The sequence below is a fragment of the Pholcus phalangioides genome, unplaced genomic scaffold, assembly GCF_987345545.1.
Source record: "Pholcus phalangioides strain wild (caught in Gottingen) unplaced genomic scaffold, Ppha-v1.0 ptg000015l_1, whole genome shotgun sequence".
NCBI lineage: Eukaryota > Metazoa > Arthropoda > Arachnida > Araneae > Pholcidae > Pholcus > Pholcus phalangioides.
In genome coordinates, this window is record NW_028301608.1 from 52,067,097 (window position 1) to 52,086,395 (window position 19,299).

Here is a 19,299-nt window from a genome sequence, read left to right on the forward strand (position 1 = left end):
AGAAAGCCTGCGGCATCGACGAGAAGTCGAACGTCTTCGGCTGGTTCGCGGTCAGCTTTATAGAGATCGGAGCGACCTCCCGAACTGCCGTCGCGTTGCCGCCGTTTTCACGGGTGCTCGGGACGTTCGGAGATGCGAAACTCGGGTTCGATAGATAGTGCTGTTCGGGACTGCCGGTGTCGGTCGCCGCGGGTCCGGATCCTTCTGGAACACAGTCGTCTTGGGGAAGTTGAGCTCCGTCATCGTCGATGATTATGACCTCGTAAACTAAATCAGGAGGGTTCTCTTCTCTGACTCCTGGCGTGACGTCAGTGGTTCCAGATTCCGCCGATTTCTTTTTCGCCAAAGCCTCGCGGACCTTGGCTACCACGGATGACGGCAATGATAATTTCGGGTTCGGTGGGTTCTCGGTTGCGGTCTCCTGGCCCAACAAATTCGAACTTATAGAAGTTAAGAAACCGAAGTCATCGCAACCGTTATTACCTTTCACGCGCTCCTCAGTGATGATGACGTCAGGTTCACCATCTTGCTTCGAGGGGGCGTCATCCCCGTACAGAAAATCATCTTCGTCGTCCAAACTTTTAAAATCGGGGATGACCTTCGCCGGAACTTCGAACGGAGACGCCATCTTCCACGGGGAAACACTCCAGAAGAAAACAAACCGTCTGCGCTGCGCGAAAAAAAACCGATGTTGTCACCAAACGAAAATTATACAGGACGATCTGGCGAGCTAGGGCTTATTTTTTAAAGTGGTCTTTTAGCTTTCTTTTCTATTTGTTATTTGTTTCAGTGAAGTAGCTGGGGTGCGGGGAGGCGTGGAATGTTGAAACAAGCCCAATATGATCATGTTTATTTGCGAGATCAGTGCTTTTATTTTGCTCACTCTCCCCCCCCCCCCCTACACGTGTCAGTTTGTGTAAAATCTGGCAAGCTTCCAAGGTTATAAAGCCATATGGCGCTGGATTGAGTGAGGCGCAACCAAGGATGATATTGCATCGAACCGTCATCTATTAAAACGTTTAAAAAACTTTTCACGTTGAATAAGAATAGAAAAGTTAACCTAACTTTAGTACAGGGGTTCTTGGCCTACTGGTCACGACCCGAACTTGGGTCACGGGGGTGCTTAGATTGGGTCGTACACTAAGAACTAGGGATTCTTCAGCTTTTGTCCAAGTTAGAAACGTGACTCGTAGGCTTGCGTAATGGGTCGTACAAATCCATTTACAGCCAGGGATTCTTGAACTATGGGTCAGATTCAAGCTTCATTTGCTGGGGTTTCCGCGACGAGTCATACAAATCCACTCCCATCCAGGGATTCTTTAGAATTGGGTCTCAACCCCAACTTGATTCGCATGGGTTTCTGAGGTGGTTCGTACAGATCCACTTATAGCCGAGGACTCTGGTCATGACCCGAACTTGATTCGCAAGGACTAATGAAGGGACTTCTGTTGCGCCTCTAGAATTTTGTACAGCGAAGGCTGTGGCGCTGCAATCACAACTGGTTTGGGTGGGACGGGGGGAGGGGAGAGAGGAAAAGCAAAAGTCGTGCGTAATTATTCATTTCCCCACGGTAAAATCTAGTAAGCATAGAATAGAGAGATATTTCCACCCAACAGAGTCGCATCAGAAAGTATGAAAAGATGAGAAAGAATAAAGATAATGTACAAGTTTATCTCTCTTTTATTCCTGGGGAAGGAACATTACCCCATTATTATCTGAAATGCTACCAAAGGTACACAAATAAAATTGCCAATAGTTGTTAATATTCATGGAGCTATCTATGAATGTAGTTTTTTTAACCTAAATATCGTCGATAAATCGCCAATAAATGCAAAAAACGGTGTCAAAGGTAAGTAAAATTGCGAATTATCGTTTAAATCGCCAATGGCGAGAAATGAAAACTTGCGGGAAAAATCCCTCTTTATTGTTATGCTGAAATATGTAAAAAAATGCTCCAAAATATGAAAATATGCCTTAACCCACCCTCCCCCTTCTCCCTTTGCTTAGAAGCTATTGACAAGAAATTCGGATGATCTCTATTTGACGAATGGGTGATAAATAAAACAAATGGAAGGAAAACAGTACAATAGATAAGGTACCAGATAAGAGAGGATAGAGTAGGCATGCGAAGTAGATTCCTCTTTTCACCCTCACCTTACCTGTCTATTCTCTTTCACTCTTATACGTATATTGTCGAAATCATACATCATATGAGGGGGAAAAAATCACTACTAATTGCCCAGAAATAAAAGGAGGGGAAAAAAAGACCAACTTTGTGTAGGGTTTCAACAAAGTCTCGCGGTGATGGGGAGGGAGAGAGAGGAAAGAAAGCAGAAAGAACTTGTTCGAATTTTTATTCCACAGGCGTTTGGATATAATATTACGTCCTTGATCGTAAAGTGATTAAATTCTGAAGATCATGAAAATGTCCTAAAGTTAATGAAAATCATGACGAAAATGCTCTATTATTACTAAAAACCATGAAAAAATTCTTCCATTATTACCGAAAATCATGAAAGAATACTCTATCGCATAAAAATAGCGAAATATGGAAAATGCTTACAAAATATGCGAAGTCGTGGAATTCCTAGTCATTGGTCTTGACACGAATTGCTGACGTAAGTCGGGGTACCACTGTATGGAGAAACAATGGGCCCGTATCGCGAGTCTATAGTGTTCGATCATTGCCGTAACCACGGATCAGTCGTAACGTAATGACGTCACCGGTGTCGTACATAATGTGGTAATTATAATGGACTCCAACAAATTATAAACAAGAAAGAAAGCATTTATTAGCTTCATTAAATAAAACACAGGCTCCATTAAAATCAAAACATTTTTCTTTTGTTCTTCAAATGCAACATCAATTGCTAATCCACAGAAGGCGCCAAAATAAGAGCTACGCGTTTTACATTGAATGCATTTTTTTTTTTTTTTTTTGATATATTCCATTTGACACTTTTTTTTTTCATTCTGAAATATACATCAACTGAGAAAAATAATGCAAAAATACATTTTAGCAAATGTCCAGCTCCATGTGAGCTTTTTTTCTTTCTTTTTTGGAAGAAGAAGGAGGAGGAGGAGGTCCTTTCGAAATGTACCGGGAATTGCTTTGTTTTCCCCCCACATGTACTACCAGACGTCACATTTGTGTATTGGATTCATTGGCGAACCCAGAGGGCAGCTATACGCTTCACTGAAATCCTTGGAATTGGAGAGTGCTCCAATAACCCTATAGAGAAGGAAAAAAAAAAACCCATAAAATATATTACTCAACCTTTTAACGACCAGAAACGAGATATCTCGGCCTTCTGTGAATGAAAGAAATACAGTTAGTCCTCTCGTTAGTTGGTCGCTCGGGTACTGATTGCCCTCTATGGCGTTCTTATGTGATTAAACCTGATAATGCGAGATAAACAAAAGGAGCTCACTCACTTTTGTGAATATAAGCATTCACCAATTTCCCTAAAAATCTGAAACTCTTCATACAATGTGCTTGATTATTGATGGTTTTCCTGCCGTTCGACAGAGGGTCCCACATGGAGAGGCTGGTAGGCCTTCAGTCTGGCTCTAACATAAGAAGCAGCCCTACTCGACAGAAAAATCCAAATTTTTATGTCCACGCACTTCTACTAAACTAATAAGCCCCCTACTAAGACTAATTATTGATCATCGATAATTGAGAAAAAATTATTAAAATTTTTATACGAATCCTTATACGCACCTGGCCTCTAGGACATACCCAGGCAATAAGTCATTAAGGTACCAGGTATTAAGGCCGCATGCATTTACATCAAAAAAAAAAATTTCTTGGCATATTTTTCTTTCAATTTCGTGGCTTCTCATAATTTTGAAGATTCTACAATTGTTTTTTTTTTTTCGATGTGGAAGTCATTAAAATGATATTTTTCATATTATATTAAATGTTTCGGTGGGTATTGCAATTTATAATACATTTCATCATCGAAAAATGTATTAATTCGGAAAAATTTGAGAAATTAACGTAAATTAGTCTCTGAACTTACGTGTGTTTTTTAGTGAGCCTAGTCACTTGTTTCAATTGTAATTTAAATTAACAACTACTACTACTACTCCACCGAACATGCATCTCGTACACATTCCTCTGAGGAATTTCTAACGAATCGGAACATGTCGGTACGTGTTGTGTGAGTATATGCATGGCATCCCCTAACCTATTTATGTTGTTCGAGCTGTGCTTGTGTTTGGTGCCTTTGCTAGTGCTGCCATTTATGTTCCATATTTTGAAGTAAAAATGCTATATGCTTGGATTTTCATGTTATGTAGTATCATACTGGAGTCCAAGTATCTCTCATATTGGATGTCTGCCTGCTCTCTGCGGAGAGACTTTTACAAATGGGAGACCTGCTAGAGAGAGAGCATTCACGCCTTGAAGTTCGAAAACCGCAGAAAAGCAACTTAAGCCGACCACCACTGCGTGTCTACGGGGTTCGAACTTAGATCCTCAAGCTGAGAGTCCAGCGCGATGACCACACGATCGCACAGCGTCTGATTGATAAATTACGAATAAACGTAATTTTTATTCAATGCATTTTGATGGCCTTGAAATATTTTCTTTTCCATGGTTACTGGGCGTAGTTTTCAGCAAGTTCACGGCAGTCAAAAAATTGCCCCACCTCGGTCTTTTGCAAAATTTCCCGATCTTGGGATGAAAGAAAAAACTGAGGTAAATTAATATATAGTTAACTTAAATTAATTAATTTCCAAGACTGAACTCATTTCAATGATGAAAAGTTGATTTTATGTGGAGTGCTCCAATAGAAGGACGGCAAGTGTCGAGGCCATGGCTCACTTCATCTATCGGGTCACTCCGTTTACAGGGTCATATTTTCGCTCTCACAAGAGTGATCTCTTAACGAGGTTTCCCGGTATACAGGGTGTCTGTCCTGTAAGTGCTAATGCGGCTTTTACCTCATCAATCGTTTGTCCCAGAAGTGTGGTTTCGATTTAATAAATGATCAGATTGAACTCAGGAATAACTCTGTACTAGTTTTTCGAGAGTGAAAATGTGGTCTACGGTTGATGAGGAAAAGGCCGCATTAACATTTACAGGAAACCCTGTATATATTCCAGCTCTCTCTCCCGCTTCCTTCAGGACTCTTCGTTTAGTAAACCTGCAATAAAAAAACATTTTCTTTCTCTCCCCCCATTACCTCAGCGCACATTATCTTTCTTTTCTAGTTACTCTTTCTCTACCGCTTAAAGGTTTGATGATTACAAAAGATGTACTGTATTAAATACATATGGAAAGGATGCCTGTGTGAAACCTGCTCTCCCCTCATCTTTTTTCCTTTAATTTCCAAGTGTAAACAATGATACCAGCTTTTTTGAGATTTATCTTCGCTAGTTCAACTGCGCGTGATCCAAATTTGTTGCCGGAGTCTGTACGTAAGAGGGGTGGGGGTTCAAACCAGCTGTTATCACAGTAGCGCAGGGCGTTGTAGGGCTCGGAGCAGTCTCATTGAGCAAAAAATATTGGTATGCGTGTACTGCGATTGATAGTCGCGAGCATGATTAGTGCCCAGCAGCACCAGAATAAGAAGAGAGCTCCCGTAATAAAAATATATCTCTAACAATATTAATTCTTGAATTGGGATGTTTTGCCCTGGGGACGCCCTCTCAAGTCGATGTCGGGCATTGAGTATAATTTATATTCAAGTTTATATTTTTGGTGAGGTACGGTAGCTGAAAATACGTACCTGAATCTCCCAGGGCTGTGCGCTCCAGCTCTGATTATGTTGATGGCAGCTTCGGGTCTCATGACTCCACACCAAATCTGAGCGTAGTTGAGGAAGAACAGTTGGTGATGAGTGAGGTTCAGGCCCGGAAGTAGAGGCTCTTCACCATTCCTCCTTTCCCAGGTCTTAAAAGCCTGTGATTATGGGGCGAAAAACATAATGTTCGATTAAAACGTGCAATTTATACAGTGTGTCCGGGTATCCTGTAATTGCTAGCACGGCCTTTACCTCATCAACCGTCCGTCGTAGAGGTATAATTTAAGTTTTAAAAGTGCTCAAAAGGCATCTAAAAATTACCCTGTACCAATTTTGAGTGCGAAAATACAGTGTGTAACAAAATAAAAAAAAATCTAATTTTTTATACTGTCCCCTAACTTTCAAGTATAGAGTTGTTCACCTGTATATCGTGAGGCCGAACAAAAAATATTCCGAGTATTAAAGTGTAATATTCGCTAATGTATTCGAGTTCAGAAATGAGGGAAAGGGTCATTGTTTGTGTGTGTCCGTCAGTGTTTGATGTTATTTCATAACTTCTCTCCGATTTTTGAATTCGAATATCTTAGTGAGGACTGCACCCAGAGGACACATGGAAATTTTTTCGGTTGGCCTCAGGAGAGATAGGTCAACAACTTTCTAATTGGAAGTTAGAGTACAGAGTGACCGTATAATAATTTTGATATTTTTATTTTGTGACACACTGTAATTTACTCTCAAAACTGGTGAAGGATAATTTTCGAGAACGAATCTTGAGCATCTTTTAAACTGGAATCATACCTCTACGACGGACGGTTGATGAGATAAAGGTCGCATTAGCACTTACAGGACACCCTGTATTATTAGGGAGATCATTCCGACCATAATTTTCACATTTATAGATACAGCAATGATAGATGGCCGTTTAGTCAGAGCCGTCTCTGATACGGGCGCAGCTATGGAACCTCAGATGCATAGAGGAAAGCATGACAATGAGATCTGGTACGTAACTATATATATATATACTGTATATAGACTGGTAGAGGTATTTTAGGTAGAGTCATCCAAAAAATCACTCCGCCTGGTTGCCCATGATTCTGATGACGGTCGTATTAAGCCTAGAAATCTCGCTAAAAGAATCTGAAAGGTCCCCTCCCCCACCCCAAGAAATCACTTTTTCCCGTGTCCCATGATTCTGTTCAGACGGTCGCATTCAGCCTAGCGGGCCAACTAAAATAATCAGGGGAATCCTCTGAATAAGACAATCGTTTTCTTTGTGGCACATGATTCTGATGAAATGGTCGTATTCAGCCTAGGCACCCCCCCCCCCACTAAAAAAATTAAAGGGGTCCCTGAATGAACTTCATTTCATCCCCAAAAAATAACTTTGCCCGGTGGTCCACGATTTTGTTGAGGTGGTATTTGTACCCCCCGTTCTCTTAGTGAGTCTGTCGGTCTCGCATCTACTTTTCGAACTACAAATAAAGTGAAATGATTGAATATCTGTACCTGTGTATAGTCGACCTGTGGCGAGATTTTTTAACGGAAATTTTTGAGCTATATTATATGGGTTACGACTGAGACTCGATTCGCATGGGCTTCCGAGATGGGTCTTCCGAATCCAGTAACAGTCATGAACTCTTCAGCTATTGGTTACGACCCAAGCTTGACTCGCTGCGGATTCCGAGATGGGTCGTTAAAATCCACTCAGAGTCCTGTTATAAATGTACTTATTGAGTTACTGTTTTCACTAATTTCGAGTCTAAAAGGTCCCATGGGTGGTCTTGTTGTTGGTTTTGGACCGCTGCTTAAAAGTTTAAGAACCCCCTGCTCTAAAACATATACACAACAGTTAACGCCGCTTATTAAAAAATAACGAAGAATGTTATCATTCAGGTATTGTTATCACTTTTCCAAAGAACGGAACGGACCAATATCACAACATGGGAAAAAAATTCGTTCGTAGTTATTGGAACTTCGGACGTTTTTTTCCCCCCCTGTAAAGCCATCGTTATCAGGGCTGCAAGACTGTGTAAGCTGTTCTGTGTGAGGCTAGAAGCTGTTCTCTTCTCCCTTCCTTGTAGGCAAACATTTCCGTGCGTAGATGTCGCAATCAGTCCGTAGTATTCCCTGTGATCCATGTACGTGTGGAGAAAACTGCTTTTGCAATGGCCTTCCAAAGCACAAATGTATGACAAAAAAAAAATTCTTTCCTTCAGTTCTTGATCAGTTTTTTTCAGTTGAACAGATTAAAGAAAAAATCCCAAGAGGCTTTATCAAGGGATTTATGAAACGCACTATACATTAAAAAAGGTAATTCATAATGATATATATTTGACAGTTTTATTCCAACGCCTCAGAATGGCTGAATAAAAAAACGCAAGGATTTTACTTTAAAGGGGGGAGAGGAAAGAGGTTCCGTTTCAGAATGAAGAAAAACGGAACGATTGAACATTTTGAAAGCAATTATAAGGGATATAAGCAATTACAAGTTGTCACTTTCAAACAATACACGTTTGCCATACATCCCGTTTGATCAAACGGGATGTATGGTCACCAAACTTGTACAAACGGGACTTCTTTTTTTTTTTTCGAATATAGTTATCAGAGACCCCGATTCCCGATGTGATCACATTAAAGGTATCCGACTATCTTTCTTGTCACTTTTCTTTAAAATTGTGCTAGAGGGGAAACTTCAATAACACTTTTTATTATAAAGTGTCCCCTTTTTGACATAAAGTGTACCAAAATGATGGAAACAATAATAAATTTTGGACTACCTCTTATGTCATTTTCTATGAAAAAAAATCATTTTTATGTCAAATTTTAAGCAAAATTCATGTAATATTCGGAACGCGATTGCAAAACATTTTATGAATGGAATATTTTGTTATTTTCACAGTGCATTCAACTAGTGATGGTGCAGGTTTATGAGCCAAAAGTAAAAGGATTGTATATGATACACTCATTAAGTGCACTCAAATCTGTAAATGTACGTGTGAGTTTTTTAAAGCTTTCCTTTGATATATCGTGTATAAAACACTGTAATTAGACACATATATGTAATAAAACTTAGATTTTGGTCCATAACCTCAAGTATATATATCAAAATATCATATTAAAATTTCGTAACGATACAATGAATCGATTTTTTAGAAATCACGTTTCAAGTTCATGTAAAGTGTCAAAAAAATAGCATTCTTTCGTAAAACACGTTTAAAGTTTTTATTCACGTATTACTTGTATGTAAAAACGCAGCACACTAACGTGAACGCAACTTCGTTTCTAAGCAAACAAACAAGGCCTGTTTTGAAATCAAAACGAACAGGGCTTTCATAAAAACTAAATAAAAATCGATATTTTCTTCCAAAATTACTTTTTCAACGTAGTCGGATACCTTAAGCGGCGTGGACTGTATAAATGAAATTTTGTCGTAGAACTATGTGAACTATGGAATTTTACATTTTAATGGTGGGGAAGGGCAAAATCGAATTCGCCCCCTTCTGGCAAAAATCCCAGTTACTGCCCTTAAAATACCACGTCAATTTCTTTTCTTTTTCAAATTTTTATACAAGCCTAAATCCTCTTCATATTCATAGAATTTATTAAAATAAGAAAACGTCAGCAATACCCGGATGGGAATTAAATTTTAAATAAGAAGTTTCTTTTTGAAAAAGGGGCAAAATATATTTTTGAAAAAAAAATTCCCCGAATTTTTATCCCTCTTTGAAGACTTTCTCAGAGATTAAGAACCATCTTCCCTTTTTCCCCCTTCAAATATTAGAAAAATATTATTTGGCGTTTTCTTATTCACCTCCCATTCAAGATGTACTTCAAGAAAAATGTGAAGGAGAGAGGGGGGGGGAGAAGTATACACTGCCGTGTGTGCATATATTCATTCTAAAACTATCGAATATACTTCTTACAAGGAGGTGGTGGCGATAGGAATATTTGGAGTGTGTATGAGAGAAGAGGAAAAACGATATCACACAAGAAAGAGCAAAATTTCGTTCCTCCATTTTAGAAATTCATTGATCCGGAATTATGATTTCTTCGAATTGGAAATTCTATGACTTTCTTGGGATGGATCTGGGAACGTTTTTCCTTAAAAAAGAAATAAAAAGAATCTGATACTTTTATATACGATATGTGTGTGTATGTGTTTGAGAGCTTTTGTTCATGCTCTTAATGGCTTTATATAGCGTCGAATCCCTCTCGAAATAGGCGTCGTGCTTTCCAATTTTATTTCAAAACCGTAACTGGATATCTGAGTTTGAAACTTTGTGATTTGAATTTCAAAATTTATAGAAAAATGCCATAATAATAAATGTGTAATCAAAAATTTCTAGTTTCCCCATAATGCGAGTTTCATGGAAAAGGTCACTTTCTTGTCTATAGGCTTGATTTCCGAGTGGGAAAGGTCCTCATGGGCAAAATGAAGAGTTCCAAACCTATGGGACTCGACCAAAACTTGGGTTTCAGGGGCTACTGAGATGGGTCGCAAAAATTCGTTTAGTCTGGTTGTAAATCCATTTGTTTTTTTCAGGGACATCTTAACATTCCTTCAAGTTTTGGAAAAATATTATTTGGCGTTTTCTTATTCATCTCCCATTCGATATGTACCAAATGTAAAGGAGAAGGTGGAGTACATTGCATGTGTGCATATATTATTCATTCTAAAACTATCGAATGTACTTCTTACAAGTAGGTGGTGGTGATAGAAATATTTCTAGTGTGTATATATATGAGAGAGAAAACACGAGATATCACACAGGATAGGGCAAAGAATCGTGACAATCCATTTAAGAAATTCATTGATCCGGAATTATGATTTCTTCGGACTGGAAATTCTATGACTTTTTTTTCGGGATGAATCTGGGAACATTTTCTCTTGAAAAGTGAAAAAAAACCCAAAGAATCTGATAATTTTTGTACGATGGGGTGTGTGTGTTTGAGTGCTTTTGTTCATGCTCTTAATGACTTTATATATACATACTATATATTATATATAGCGTCGAATCCCTCTCGAAATATTTTTAAAATTTTAATTTATGTGTCAAGAATTAAATTATGATGGATTGAAGATACAATAGCAATAAATAATCGATTATTTCCAAGACAGGTTGTGGGAGAGAGCAAAGCTTCTGTATGTTTTGATAAAACCGCATGAGTAAAAACAGCAATACATTTTTTTTTATTTATCAGTTACTGAAATTATTACTTGCAAATACATTTTTGCGAAGCTTATGTAGTGACTTGCAGATAAAATAGCAGTTGATATAGTTACCCGTGACCAACCTCGTCCCATCGTAATTGGTCATACCGGGGTAATAACTTGTTATAATACCTTGTATATAGCATTATCCAATCGTAAATACTGTAGTTCATTCTCAATGTCACGCTAGTATAATTTATTGCTCAATAGTTGTTTTTTCCTCTTCGACCGCTCTTTCAATAAAAACCCACGCGTAACATTAACAGTGTCGTTGAGTCATCGAATGGAAATTGTTTCTGGTCTGCATCAAGACTGAATTTACTGCTTCGGTATAAATTTGTTTCTGACATGTAACAGTAAACAATAAAAATGTTGCTTGAACTCAGATAAAGCGCTTTGAAAATTGATCGTTGGACGGTAATAACATTGGAATAATTCCTGTAAGAAGCGGACAAGAGAAATCGGTATTATTCTGGAATTCATCGTTCATTAAAATTTGATAATTTTCCATTAACAGAGCAATTTGAAACGAATGAACGTCGTACTTACCTTAAAAGCTTGTTTAACACCTCCATTATCCGCTATATTTTCCCCTTGAGTGTTAATTCCATTTATCTTTGGATAAAAGAAAAATATTTTGTCCATTTATCTTTGTATAAGAAATTTATGTCAAATTATAAGAGGGGAAAAAAACTAATACCGCCATCCCTCTACTTACGAACAGGTTCCGTTTTCCGAGGGTATGTCCCGATTCCTCCTTTTCCATTTCATCCTCTTGCTGAAATAGTGCCATTTAGTCTTCAGGTGATAGATATCGTATGGGGCATTTAAAAATGGGGAAATGGAGTGGACTTCAATTTTGTTTGTCAAGAACACCGGTGTATGCCCACTATTAGAATGAGAGCACCTATGTCAAGGGTGCTCAACCCTTTGCAAAGGGGTTTAGGAGAGTGCGGGCTATTTAACTGGTTTGAAAACGTGCCGTGGGCGACTCAAACTGCGACTGAAACTGCGTCGCAGGTTTCTCGATTCTTGTGGAAATGGGGTGTTTGCCACTTGAATGATGTGGAACTGCATCGCGGAGCGCTGAAGTTCTCTGGAACTGCACCGCATGCTACTTAAACGATCTGCAAATGTGCTCCCTAGTTCATTTTTACAAAATCAGATTTTGAGGGCACGGGCTACATCAGATGACTCCTAGGGTGTCATTTTAAGCTTGTATGATCTATGTATTCATATGCTTAATCTACGACCAGCAAAAATGAATTCTTGAATGTTTACAACGGGTATCGATCTCGCCAGGATAGAATCAGGCATATTGAGGGCACTCTTAATACCTTTAGAGTCCAACGGTGCTCTTGAATTGTCATCAGCATGCAACTGTGGAGCAGACTCTGCCGCAGAAATATCTAAATTTCAAAGGCTGAAGTCCTTTTTCTTCGGCTTGAAGGATGGACGGGGAAAAAAAGGGCTGAAGAAAATAGAAGGAACAAAATCTAGAATGAATATTATGAAACTCGGGATGAAACAGTTCTATTTAGACAAGAGGATGAAACATTCATGGCCCGTTCCGAGCATCGCACGTATGAAATCGCGCTGATTCGGCGAGAATTCACCAATATTCCACTTTTTTTTCCAATATCTTCAATTCACTGGTCTTTGGAGAGCTTCCAAAATTGTTTATGGTTTCCTATTTTCTCTGCAATGTGGAGAGCATACATTACGCATGAAACGGGGTCTGCCAAAGATCTCTGTTTAAGAGCCCCATCTCACTTCGTCTCATCCAGATGATGTGTAACGAATGGCATGCCTAAACTCATAGGAATCGCAGCAAAAGCTCAGTCAACGTATATTCAGCATACATTTTTTTCCACCCGTGGATCTCCTGTTTTGACCATGTTTTATGTCTCTGTGGTCACCACATAAGAGCGAGCCCCATTTCAGACTAAATTGATTTCTTTCAGTGGCTTTCCTCAGAATTCCTACCCCCCACACGATTGAATATAGCACAGAATGAATACGAAACAGCGAATAGGACCACGAGATGCATGTAGAAGAGGGACCACGAGAACCACACTATCTATTGCGAAATGTACCTAGCAGAAGGACCACGGGAATCTCACTCTATATATCACGAGATCGACATACAGCAGGACCACGTGAACCACATTCTATCGCGAAATGTTTAAATCAAGACAACGGGAGCCTCACTTTATATATCGCGAGATCTACATACAGGAGCAACACGTGATCCACACTCTATCGCGAAATGTTTAAATCAGAAGGACCACGGGAACCAAACTTCATTTATCACGAATGTATAGAGTGGATCACGGGATATATAGATATACACATTTGAGAAGGATCACGAATAAAACCTATTTATCGCAAAATGTACATATCAAAAGGACCACGGGAACCTCACTCTATCGCGAGATGTGCATAGCAGAAGGACCAAGGGAACTACACTCTATCCATCGGAAGATGTACATACAGGAGGACCACGGAAACCACGCTCTATCTATCGCAGAATGTTTAAATTAGAAGGACCACGGAAACCACGCTCTATCTATCGCGAGATTTAATAGCAGGAGCACCACGGGAACCACACTCTATCGCGCAGAATGCTTAAATCAGAAGGACCACGGAAACCACGCTCTATCTATCGCGAGATTTACATAGCAGGAGCACCACGGGAACCACACTCTATCGCAAAATGTTCAAATCAGAAGGACCACGGGAACCACACTATCGCAGAATGTTTAAATCAGAAGGACCACGGAAATCACATTCTAACGCAGAATGTTTAAATCAGAAGGACCACGGAAACCACGGTCTACCTATCGCGAGATTTACATAGCAGGAGCACCACGGGAACCACACTCTATCGCAGAATGTTCAAATCAGAAGGACCACGGAAATCACATTCTATCGCAGAATGTTTAAATCAGAAGGACCACGGGAACCACATTTTATCACAATGTTTAAATCAGAAGGACCACGGAAACCACGCTCTATCTATCGCGAGATTTACATAGCAGGAGCACCACGGGAACCACACTATCGCAGAATGTTCAAATCAGAAGGACCACGGAAACCACACTATCGCAGAATGTTTAAATCAGAAGGACAACGGAAATCACATTCTAACGCAGAATGTTTAAAACAGAAGGACCACGGAAACCACGGTCTACCTATCGCGAGATTTACATAGCAGGAGCACCACGGGAACCACACTCTATCGCAGAATGTTCAAATCAGAAGGACCACGGAAATCACATTCTATCGCAGAATGTTTAAATCAGAAGGACCACGGGAACCACATTTTATCACAGAATGTTTAAATCAGAAGGACCACGGAAACCACGCTCTATCTATCGCGAGATTTACATAGCAGGAGCACCACGGGAACCACACTCTATCGCAAAATGTTCAAATCAGAAGGACCACGGGAACCACACTATCGCAGAATGTTCAAATCAGAAGGACCACGGGAACCACATTTTATCACAGAATGTTCAAATCAGAAGGACAACGGAAATCACATTCTAACGCAGAATGTTTAAATCAGAAGGACCACGGAAACCACGCTCTATCTATCGCGAGATTTACATAGCAGGAGCACCACGGGAACCACACTCTATCGCAAAATGTTCAAATCAGAAGGACCACGGGAACCACACTATCGCAGAATGTTTAAATCAGAAGGACAACGGAAATCACATTCTAACGCAGAATGTTTAAAACAGAAGGACCACGGAAACCACGGTCTACCTATCGCGAGATTTACATAGCAGGAGCACCACGGGAACCACACTCTATCGCAGAATGTTCAAATCAGAAGGACCACGGAAACCACGCTCTATCTATCGCGAGATTTACATAGCAGGAGCACCACGGGAACCACACTCTATCGCAAAATGTTCAAATCAGAAGGACCACGGGAACCACACTATCGCAGAATGTTCAAATCAGAAGGACCACGGAAACCACACTATCGCAGAATGTTTAAATCAGGACAACGGAAATCACATTCTAACGCAGAATGTTTAAAACAGAAGGACCACGGAAACCACGGTCTACCTATCGCGAGATTTACATAGCAGGAGCACCACGGGAACCACACTCTATCGCAGAATGTTTAAATCAGTAGGACCACGGGAACCACATTTTATCACAGAATGTTTAAATCAGAAGGACCACGGAAACCACGCTCTATCTATCGCGAGATTTACATAGCAGGAGCACCACGGGAACCACACTCTATCGCAAAATGTTCAAATCAGAAGGACCACGGGAACCACACTATCGCAGAATGTTCAAATCAGAAGGACCACGGGAACCACATTTTATCACAGAATGTTCAAATCAGAAGGACAACGGAAATCACATTCTAACGCAGAATGTTTAAATCAGAAGGACCACGGAAACCACGCTCTATCTATCGCGAGATTTACATAGCAGGAGCACCACGGGAACCACACTCTATCGCAAAATGTTCAAATCAGAAGGACCACGGGAACCACACTATCGCAGAATGTTTAAATCAGAAGGACAACGGAAATCACATTCTAACGCAGAATGTTTAAAACAGAAGGACCACGGAAACCACGGTCTACCTATCGCGAGATTTACATAGCAGGAGCACCACGGGAACCACACTCTATCGCAGAATGTTCAAATCAGAAGGACCACGGAAACCACGCTCTATCTATCGCGAGATTTACATAGCAGGAGCACCACGGGAACCACACTCTATCGCAAAATGTTCAAATCAGAAGGACCACGGGAACCACACTATCGCAGAATGTTCAAATCAGAAGGACCACGGAAACCACACTATCGCAGAATGTTTAAATCAGGACAACGGAAATCACATTCTAACGCAGAATGTTTAAAACAGAAGGACCACGGAAACCACGGTCTACCTATCGCGAGATTTACATAGCAGGAGCACCACGGGAACCACACTCTATCGCAGAATGTTTAAATCAGTAGGACCACGGGAACCACATTTTATCACAGAATGTTTAAATCAGAAGGACCACGGAAACCACGCTCTATCTATCGCGAGATTTACATAGCAGGAGCACCACGGGAACCACACTCTATCGCAGAATGTTTAAATCAGAAGGACCACGGGAACCACACTCTATCGCAGAATGTTCAAATCAGAAGGACCACGTGAACCACACTCTATCGCAGAATGTTCAAATCAGAAGGACCACGGAAACTACGCTCTATCTATCGCGAGATTTACATAGCAGGAGGACCACATGAACCACACTCTATCGCAGAATGTTTAAATCGGAAGGACTACGGGAACCACATTCTATCTATCGCGAGATTTACATAGGAGGACACAAGAACCACAATCTACCGCGAAATGTGCATATCAGAAGGACCATGGGAACCACAATCTGTCACGCAATGTTCATAGCAGGAGCACGGCACTCGCACTCTGTCACGAAATATACGTATCAGAAGGATCACGTGAACCCAACTCCATCTATCGCGAGATCATTGCAGAAGATCCACGGGAACCATACTCTACCACGAGATTTTTGCGCGATTGATATTTATGCAAAATGATCGCGTCATGAGAAAACCTCGTTAAGTAGGATCGCATAAAGCAAAGGATGCCCATAACACAAAAACGGACATCGGAACTAAATTTCACATAAGTGAAGGACCGGAGTCCGTATCAAAATGAAGAGCGATCTTCACGGTAACTAAAAGGGGGTTGGGAAAGGAAAGAGACAGAGAATCCGAATAGATTATGATGCGAACTTCGAAAGTAGTTATGGGGCGGAATGTGAACAGAAATGAATGTAGAAGAGCGCATGAAATAGTGCTAAGCGAGTCGAAGTTGTGATGTCAGAGTTGCGCTAACAAAGTGCGTACCCGTGAAGTGCATGCCCGTCACTTATAATATGGGTCGGATAGTGTCTGTCGCCTCCACAAACTAGAATCAGTGACGATCTTGCCCCGCAAACAAGAATGAAAGTCGCTCATGCACGCTTACGATCGTAAGTGGCAGCGCATGTAAGTGATCAGTAAAGAAAGTGGCTGTACTGTTCGTTCAAGCCAGAGCAAAAGCGGCTATCCAAGCCTTTCATATCGAAACTAAAGTGATGGTCGAAGACATTCCTAAGAGAACGAAAGTGAAAGAAAGAAAGCGGCTGTCCACGCTCTTCAATCTGGCAAACAATAGCGATATACCAAGATAGCTTCACTCTTGCTGGAACTCATTGGTTACCGTGGGGCTCTGTCACTTTGTCCAAATAGATAAATAACACGTTTCATTCAAATACAGGTTTCGAAAAATCTCATGAAAATTAGAGAAAATTTTTAAACTTTAATGGCAATTTTTTTTTCAAAGCCAAAAAAAATGCATTGAAAAAATAAGAGGTTACACATGAATGTTTTCAGTGTTTTTTCAATACATGTTAACACTTAAACGACCGCTCACGAGATTTCTCGTGTTTCAATACTGAGACGTAAAAGACCGACAACGAGATTTCTCGATTTTTAATTTCCTATTTATTTGCTTTTCATTTTCAAACGAGAAAATCGCCGGTCTTAGAGTAAGCCTACGGGAAATAATATGCGGTCATTTAAGTGTTAATATAAATCAACTTAATAGTTGTTAAGCTGTCTTTAACTGAGAGCTACTAAAACCTTTTAGAGTGGCCCTCGCACATGTATGAGGAGTTATAGGAAGATAAATATAGCCAATCACGAGCTTAAATTCAAGTGTGTTAGTTTCATCCTTAATATTTGAGAGAAATTCGAAAATTAAATTTTTACACATAAATTGCAATAAAAATTAGTAAAAATTTTTCCCTTTTTTTTCCGAAATTTTTGTCAAAATGCCAGCAGTTGGATTTTCGTTTTTTGCCGCTTTTCATTTAAAAATAAGTACTGAGTGGTAAGTTATGAGTTTTTATACATAACTTGTCATTTTAGCACGTGAAATGTGGGGGTGGGTGGGGGAACGAAAACTTCAATCACAGGTATCTGAATAAAATTTTCTTAAAATATGTATAGGCTACAGTATCACTGAATTCAAGCTGGTGATTATCCATATGGAACTTCAACTATTAAACGTAACAGAATTTTTTCACTTTCCAAAGCTATTCCGGGAACACCTTGTATATGTTACGTTACATGTAATAAATCGGTGGTTATGCATAATCACCAGATTCATCACATTTACCATAACATATACACCACCAACAAATGAGTGTTGTTGAAATTAGTGCTCCGTGATAAAGATTTTCTGAAAAATGCTCCGCTTGGTATAAAGTTTGGGAATCACTGTCTAGAATTTTATCGACCAGCATTTCAACTGTCGCAGTAGGCATCACTAAACTCTGTAAAATGCCACACTTTAATTAAAGCAGCCGATTTTGTGTACTTCAGAGCGCTCCCCCCCCCTTCCCCCCACCAACTCCAAGAATAATTTTTTAAAAAACCGAGGAAGAGAACTGGTCTGGCTTCTTCTATTATCTATCTCTACGCATATTCCTCTACTACCCGAGAAGAGAAATAAAAAAAAACACCTCTCTCTCTTCCTTTCCGTTATCACACTTTGATCAAAATGTAACTCCGCCCACTGGCAATTGATTTGACAAGTTGGTGGGAGGAGGGGGGATGAAATGGAAACATCTTGTTTAGTGGAACATCGTTACAAACTTGTTTGGCGAAACGAGAGGATTTTAAGGAATCGAGATACGTCGGCATTGTCGAAATACAAGGCATCAAGTTAGGCGCGATATCTCGCCTTGCCACTGCAATGGCTAAAAACACATAGGTCACTCTGGAGCCAATATGGGCAAAGTAGGAAGAGTCTGGTTAAAGCATTTTAGCCGAATGCTACCAAGGTCAAATTATGGTTCGCAAAGCGACAACAATTATTTCAGTTCGTAACTCGAGGATTCCGTCTCTGGATCGTTCGTAAGTCAGGAAATGGCTGTGATTGCAAAAGTTTTAATGCGAAATTAAAGTATGGGTTACCGTCATGTTGACATCTTCCATGACGTAATCTCCGTACTGATTGACCATACACTCAGCTTTGGCTTGGAATCTAGCAAGTGAAACTGGGTTCCACCACTGCTTCAAATTACCGAACTGATCGAACTGTCGACCTGAAAATTAAAAAGAAGATAATAACAATCAGAAGAAGCTCGGAGATTACTCTCGAGTTGCACTCTTTTTATGGAATATTATGAAATTAATAAATCAATGCCCCCGTGTGTTTATACATGTGCAATATTGCGGTAGCATTGGGAGTTCTAGCACCCGCTTGACGACTTTTTTTCTTTCGTAAGG

The 19,299-nt window shown here is 40.0% G+C and overlaps 1 protein-coding gene across 2 annotated transcripts in view; it reads right to left on the bottom strand.

The window, feature by feature from the left end:
* Positions 1 to 2,792: 2,792 nt before the first annotated feature.
* Positions 2,793 to 19,299, bottom strand: part of LOC149076185 (neprilysin-1-like) — a 57,138-nt gene continuing 40,631 nt past the window's right edge. For both annotated transcript variants that reach the window (XM_089243733.1, XM_089243732.1), the window contains exons 18-21: positions 18,985 to 19,115; positions 11,515 to 11,580; positions 5,739 to 5,911; positions 2,793 to 3,232 (exon numbers count right to left, since the gene is read on the bottom strand). In XM_089243733.1, coding sequence (XP_089099859.1) covers positions 3,133 to 3,232; positions 5,739 to 5,911; positions 11,515 to 11,580; positions 18,985 to 19,115 — 470 coding nt within the window. In that variant the 3' untranslated portion in view covers positions 2,793 to 3,132. The remainder of the gene's footprint in view (positions 3,233 to 5,738; positions 5,912 to 11,514; positions 11,581 to 18,984; positions 19,116 to 19,299) is intronic.